The 7,702-nt window shown below is 39.7% G+C and overlaps 2 protein-coding genes across 2 annotated transcripts; both read right to left on the reverse strand.

Moving 5' to 3' along the window:
- Nucleotides 1–217: 217 nt before the first annotated feature.
- LOC110916891 (putative pentatricopeptide repeat-containing protein At3g08820) lies at nt 218–2,385 on the reverse strand. Its single transcript, XM_022161543.2, has one exon. The coding sequence runs from the start codon at nt 2,333–2,335 to the stop codon at nt 299–301; it is 2,037 nt and encodes a 678-aa protein (XP_022017235.1). The 5' UTR covers nt 2,336–2,385; the 3' UTR covers nt 218–298.
- A 272-nt stretch (nt 2,386–2,657) lies between these two features.
- On the reverse strand, nt 2,658–3,125 carry LOC110919324. Its single transcript, XM_022163595.1, has one exon. It carries the CDS (start codon nt 3,123–3,125, stop codon nt 2,658–2,660), a length of 468 nt encoding a protein of 155 aa, XP_022019287.1.
- Between the last annotated feature and the right edge of the window lie 4,577 nt (nt 3,126–7,702).

Consider the following 7,702-nt stretch of genomic DNA (forward strand, 5'->3'; position numbering starts at 1 on the left):
ATCGAAGGGTATTGGCTAAAACAAACATACTTGGCGACAAAAAAAAAAAGAAAACCAAATAAAGGTTGACCAATAGCCAGTGCCATGCATCCAACTTATATTATTGTAACTATAGAGAATGAGCGATCAGTGTTTTGGGTCAACCACGGTATTTTTGAGTCGTACTAAAAGAACTACCTACTTTTGAGATCCGTATATATAAAGATGAGATTGGTACTTGATCATAAAGAAGAAAAATCTAATCTTTTATATATAGGAATAGGAGTATCTGCATAGGAATATGATAATGCAACTTATGTCACCAATAATCTCCACAAGAACATGAGCCATCAATAAACGAATGGAATCGGTTATTATCGCGTAAAACTATCTCTCTACCCGTAATTTTCGAAAACAGCTTTATTGCCATGTGGCAGTCACCACAAACACGTATATTTTTCACGACCCGAATCACGTCACCAGGTTTAGTGCTGATTAGACCAAACGCGATAGCTAACTTCTCACTGTGACAACCCAAGAAATGCTCTTTCTCTTCATCCTCAACATCAAATAACACAAATTCTGTTGTCGGAACATATCCCATTTGTTTTAATCCCATGGTTAACTCACTAAGTTTAGCATAAATTTGTTCCTGCATTGGATGAGATTTGTCTCCAACAAGAAACTCATGAACAACACCTTTTACTTCTATCCAACAACATCCTGGTATCTTCCGAATGCTTCTATGACTCATCGCTGATCTTATGTTCTCAGCATCTTCCCAATTTTTATTAGCCGAGAATATGTTAGACAATAGTACGTAATTTCCTGAATTCCAAGGCTCTAACTCAATCAACTTTTTTAAAACATATTCGGCTAGTTGGGTATCGCGATGTAACCTGCATCCACTCAATAGTGCTCCCCAAACAATGGCGTTAGGTTCCATTGGCATACTTTTGATCAAAAGGTGAGCCTCGTCTAATAAACCAGCTCGCCCAAGGAGATCTACCATGCACCCGTAATGTTCAATCGAAGGAGTTAACGAAAACACACGAGTCATGTTATTGAAGTATCGTTTACCATCGTTAACAAGACCTGCGTGTGTACACCCACAAAGGATGCCAATAAAGGTCTTCCCATCTGGGTGTATCCCTAACTTCTCTAGTTGACCGAGAAGACCGAATAAAACTTTGGTTTGACCAGTCATTCCAAGACCGGTTATTACAGCATTCCAAACAATAAGATCTTTTTCTTTCATTTCTTTAAACACTCTCCAAGCACTTCCCATTTTCCCACATTTTGCATACATGTCGATAAGTGATGTACCGACAATAGGGTTATACAAGAACTCGTTTTTATCAACCAATGTACGCGCCCACTCCCCTAGCTCAAGAGCTCCCAAGCTCGAACAAGCGGAAAGAACTCCAACTATGGTGTAACAATCAGGCTTTATGTTATCATTCTTCATTCTGTAAAACATATCCAGAGCTTCTTTCGGCTCCCCATTTGAAACATAACCTTGGATCATCGCACCCCAAGTAACCGCATCCTTTTCACGCATTTGATCAAACGTCGCAAGCGCTTTTGTCATGCTTCCACATTTCGCATACGTATCCACAAACGCAGTGCCGACAAATATATTCTTACCCATTCCAAGACCCGTTACGCAGCTATCCACCCACTCTGCAGTCCTCAAATCCCCTAACCGAGAACAAGCTGACAAAATCCTTACAAGGGTAAAACTATCCGGTCTCAAATTCATCTCCAACAACTTCTTAAACACATCAAGAGCTTCAGTAAACCTATCCGATTCAATATACCCACTAATAACCGCAGTCCATGAAGCCGCATTCTTCTCAGGCATTTCATCAAACACCTTACACGCATCATCCAAGCGCCCGCATTTCGCGTACAAACAAACCAACCCAGTCTTAACAAAGACATCCCAATCATAACCCACTTTCACCATGATAGTATGCAGCTCCACACCCAATCTTAAGTCCAAAACTCTGGTGCAGGCTTTCAACACAAAGGGGAAGGTAAAGTGGTTTGGTAAGAAACCCAACTGGCGCATTGAGTGGAATCGGTTGATGGATTGATGGAAGTGATCATGGGAAACGAGGCCGCGAATGAGGGTGTTCCAGACGTACTCATTGGGTTGTTGGATGTGGGAGAAGAGGAGTTGAGAGTAATGTGTGTTTTTGTTGAAATTGAAGCTGCTACGTAAGAGAATGTTGCAGAGGTAACAGTCGTGGAGGAGATTGGAACGGAGAAGACGAGCGTGGATGTGTTTGAGGGGCTTGATGGAGGTGAAACCTTGAAGAAGACGAGTTTTAATCTCTGAGGAAATGTTCATATTTCATATCTAACCACCAACAACTGGTTATTCATACTTTATGCTTTGGTTTCTTGTGAGTCTGAAATTTAATCATCTATTTTACGTGTGTATTTTATTTAACATTATTTTACTCTTGTTTTTATATCTAGAGTTTAACGTTGACTATGTGAGTCGTAAAATCATGCTAAGTAATGACGATCAAAACCCAGAATAATCATAAAACACAAATTTATATATATATATATATATATATATATATTTTTTTTTTTTTGAAAGGTGAACTTCATTAACAACAAAAGCGGGAAATCTCTAAGCTAGAGATAACCACCAAACCAATACATCAAGTAATATTAAAATTACACCAATTTTTCCAAACCAACCCACCCTTCTTCGATCTACTATTAAACCAAAGAAACCCAAAAGATTTAATATCCGCCACTATCCTCGCCACATTAACATTCTTCTCATTAACATTCTTCTGAGAAAATAAAGCTTCATTCCTAGCTACCCAAATCCTCCAAATAGTTAAAACGAAAATACCAAAAAGAACCTCCGCCTTCGAAGTCGAAACCTTCAGATGCTCCACCAGTTCCAAAATATCTTTAACAGAAAAAACAAACACCGGGGGAATTCTAACCCAAGACGCAATACCATTCCATACACCATTAGCCAACTGGCACGCCGTAAAAATGTGTTCCGTAGTTTCTATAACCTCGCCACAAAAAGTACACAAACCTTCACCAACATTGATGTTCCGCCGAATAAGAGCAAGCTTCGTCGGAATCCTATCCAAATTAGCCCACCACATAAACACATTACATTTACTTGGTAACCATTTACACCATTTATACTTAAATCCCTCCTCAATCGGACCCTTCCTACTCAACCACAACCGAGCCTCCTTTACCGTATATGGACAATTAAAACCAACATTCCATCTTCAAACATCCTTCCTATCCCCAAGCCGAATGGTCGACACCATTCTATGACACTCCAACAGTTCTGCTACTTCACTACTAGAGCTAGGATACCTTTTCCATTCCCAATTGATCACCCCTATCTGAGCATCATGACCAACTCTATCACACACTTTACTCCACTTATTTTTTTCTAGGCGAAATAGGTTCGGAAATAAATCTTTCAGCGGTTCATCATTTATCCAAGTATCCAACCAAAATCTAATGTCAAGGCCATTACCCACTGACCCACGGATCATATTAACAAAGTTAACCCCCTGAACCTTTAGCGCATAACCCACTTTCACAAGTTTGCTCCAAGGCCCCGTCGATTGTTTGTTCCACGGAAAGACATCCCACCTCCTATTCGAGACATGTAGGGCTTCAATGACTCTTTTCCACAAAGACCCCTCTTCATTCTTGAACCTCCAAAGCCACTTCAGCAGCATCGAACTATTGCAATCAGCTAATCTGTTTAAACCCAAACCTCCTTCTTTTTTTGAATTAGCAACCTTATCCCAAGCCACCCAATGAATTTTACCAATCTCATCATTTCCTCCCCACAAAAATCTTTTTACTAAACCTTCTAACTTGTTGATCACGGCCACCGGAGCTTTATAAAGAGAAAAATAATAAGTGGGTATACTTTCTAGAACAGATTTAGCAAGCACCAATCTCCCCCCCCCCCCCCATGGATAAAATACGAGCCTTCCACGTCGAAAGACGTTTTTTGAACACTTGAACCACCGGATCCCAACTATTAATACGGTTCATGTTTCCACCCACTTGGATGCCCAAGTACTTAAAAGGAGTCTCACCCGACTTGCACCCAATCGAATAGCTTGGTCCCGAACCACTTCCATGTTCTTCCCGACTCCAAAAAGGGTTGATTTTTGGATATTGATCCTCAAACCCGAACACAAATGAAATATCCGTAAGATCCTCCTTAAAGCTTTAAAATTAAAGTTCGACCACTCACCCATAACCATAGCATCGTCTGCATATAGTAAGTGAGAAATCACCGGACCTCCATTTGGAAGACGAACCCCATCAAACGACCCAATACCACAAGCCTTCCTAATAATACTAGAGAAAGCTTCCATGACAATAATAAATAAGAACGGGGATATTGGGTCACCCTGCCGAATACCTTTACTACATGTGAACTCAAAGGTAGGCGAGCCATTTACTAGAACCGAAGAAGCAGCAGAAGAGAGCACGCCCTGTATCCATCTACACCACACTTGAGGGAAATTCATTTGTCTCATAATAGAAATCAAAAACTCCCAGTTTACATTATCATAGGCTTTTTCGAAATCTATTTTGAACATAAATAATTCTTTCCCCCTACGTTTTGCCCACGACAAAACTTCACTAATGATCATAGGGCCATCCAGAATATACCTACCCGTCAAAAAGGCCGATTGTGACTCATGAGTAACCGAATCCATCACCGTCTTCAATCTATTAGCTAGCACCTTCGAGATCACCTTACTAACCACTCCTATCAGATTGATTGGACGATACTCGCCTAAACCCACCGGATCATTGACCTTAGGCACCAACGTAATAAAAGAAGACCCAACCCCCCGGTTAATTTTACCCGTCTCTTGAAAATGTTGAAAAATCTTCAAAAAATCCGCTTCAAATAAAGACCAATATTTTTTTATAAATCGAAAATTAAAACCGTCAGGGCCCGAGGCTTTATCACTACCACATTCAAAAACCGCCTGCTTTATTTCTTTCTCCGAAAACGGGGACACTAGATGCTCAGCTTCTACACCCGACAATGTCTTCAAATCATTGCACTCTATACATGGCCTATCCACCAAATCTTCAACAAATTTGTTCCTGAAAAAAGAAAACACTTCACGCTTGACAAAAGAAGGTTTAGAAATCCACACCCCGTTTACCATCAAACCCGGAATGAAGTTCGACACCCTCCTTTTGTTAACCACCCCATGAAAAAAGCTAGAATTCTCATCGCCTTCTCTAGTCCATCTAATCCGCGCCTTTTGTCTCAAATCTTTGTATTTGTTAGGCCCTAAAGTGTGAGACTGACACATCAAATTAATACAATGGGCTATGGTTACGAACTGGGCTTTACCGGGTTAGTTTATATTAGGTTTTGGACCTTTATAGGTCACTTGGGCCTAGCTTTAGGCCATGTGGGCCAAGCAGGCCCAAGGGGAGCCCATGTGGGAAGTGGGCTTGTCTATGTATATAAACAAGTTTTAAACTTGTTTTTAGGTTTGAACCTCCTAGTGACAGAATTTCTAGAGAAACAGAGAGTGGGAGGCGATTGGTGGTGGTGTACTCATACCAGACTTTTTTGCTTGTTGAAGTAATCGAAACGTGTGTGAGTTAAAAGTTATTTCGGTGTTCTTGTTTATTTTCGTTTTGATTCTTGAATCACCTATTGATTGGATTCCGCACAATTAATAGGTTGTTTGATATCATTGAAAGATCCGTTCTACGGGACTTACAATTGGTATCAGAGACATTAGAACCTGTTTCTAGGCTCGGTGTGATATCAAGGATTCAAGATTTTCGTTATTTTTGGTTGGTGTTCTTCGCGTTCTTCGTAGTGTTCATCGAAATTTTATCAAAAGTTAGTATATTTTGGTGGTGTTTGATCTTTTGAAAGTTGTTACAAGATAAACGGAAATCTTTTGAAATATTTAAAAGGTATTCATTATCATCTTTCCAAATTATCAAATTCCCAAAATTTCTAAAAATTCTGGTTGATATTTTTTTTGAAATTCTTGTTTCCAAATTTAAAAATAAAAGGTAAAAAATTTGGTTGACCAGATCCTTGTTTCAAAATATCATCAATTGGTCTCGACTCCATTTTTAAGGAAACAGCTATCCTCACATTTTCCTCACATCAACTTCATCATCTGTTCAAGGTCTCGACTCATCTCTACAGGGTCTCGAGTAGCAACAAAATCCAGCCGACAACATTGTCTCGAGTCATCAACTTCATCCTTCACGGTCTCGAGTACCACTGGTCTCGAGTTGTCTCTATCACAGAGGTTTCGAGTTATCACTTGGTCTCGAGTCATTTCCACTGTTCCGACTCGCAAACATCGTTCCGACTCGCAACCTCCATCACCTCCACTGGTCTCGAGTTATCTCTTTCACGGTTCCGAGTCGCAACCGAGATCTCGAGTTATCAACATCCATTGTCTCGGGTCGCAATCGTCAACCACCGCACATCCGCCACAACCTGCATATCATCTCCGCCGCAAAACGTCTCCGACCAGCACATCCTTAACCATCTCACTAGTTGAGGTCTCGAGTCAACAGGTCTCGAGTCCCATCTCTCACGATTTCGAGTCACGGTCTCGACTCCTCACCTCACCAGTCTCGACTCATCATCACTATCTTCATCGTTCTATCGTTCATCACCATCTCCGGTCATCTCTTCATCCGACCATCCTTCTTAACTCCGATCTTCATCATCTTCACTCGTAACTATCGTTAATCACCTGCACCTTCTCCGGCCGTCTTCATCACCGTCATTCACTCTCCATCATCATCGATCATTAACCGTCATACGCCGACCACCGCTGTCCTCTCCGTTTACCGATCACCGCCGTTCTCCTTCCACCGCACCACCGCACAGTCACCGGGATCCAATAATTCTTCACCTGCAACGACATATTGCCATACATTGTCTGATTCTCCGATTACCACTCATCAAATCATCATTTTGGAGACTTAAAAAAATTAGGGTTTTGGTCGATATTGTTTAACGAAGAAGACAGTGACGTTCAGTTTCTTTTTGTTTTAAATATAATAATAATAATAATAATTATTAATCATTAGGTCATCATAACATTATCATTGGATTTTAATAATAATAATCATAATAATAATAATAATAATAATAATAATAATAATAATAATAATAATAATAATTGGTATACTTTTAAAATAATAAAAAAATATTACATTCTAAATAATAAAAGAAAATTTATTCTATTTATCAATAAAAAAAAGAGGGACTGTTAGTGATAACGGTTTTGACAGATTTTTGAGGTGCGATTCAGATAGCAGGTTCATTCGCGTGCAAAGGGTTTGAGTTAGCCAGTACAAGGGTTCTCATTTGGTTTGTGTTTTGAGGAGAAGAACAAAAGTATCAACCACCCACTGAAATTATGGCATTCATGTTTCACAAACCCGTGGCTCAAGAAATTACTATTGAAGAGATACTTTCTGTCTTTTGCACTCCTGAGTGTCGAGAAAGGGTTGAGGCATATAGAATACACAATGCTGAGTTAATACAAGATTATCAAGACATAAAAAATAAAAATTTTACTTTATCAAAGAGTGAAAAGCTTTATAAAGATAAAATTGAAGCTCAGCGAAAAGACATCATCAAACTCAAAGATGATGTAAGTGTAAAAACAGCCCATTTCTTAGA

This window comes from Helianthus annuus, chromosome 16 (assembly GCF_002127325.2).
Source record: "Helianthus annuus cultivar XRQ/B chromosome 16, HanXRQr2.0-SUNRISE, whole genome shotgun sequence".
Classification (NCBI taxonomy): Eukaryota; Viridiplantae; Streptophyta; class Magnoliopsida; order Asterales; family Asteraceae; genus Helianthus; species Helianthus annuus.

Coding starts and splice junctions, on each gene's coding strand:
- LOC110916891 (XM_022161543.2), bottom strand. CDS start 2,335: ATGAACATTTCCTCAGAGATTAAAACTCGTCTTCTTCAAGGTTTCACC.
- LOC110919324 (XM_022163595.1), bottom strand. CDS start 3,125: ATGTGGTGGGCTAATTTGGATAGGATTCCGACGAAGCTTGCTCTTATT.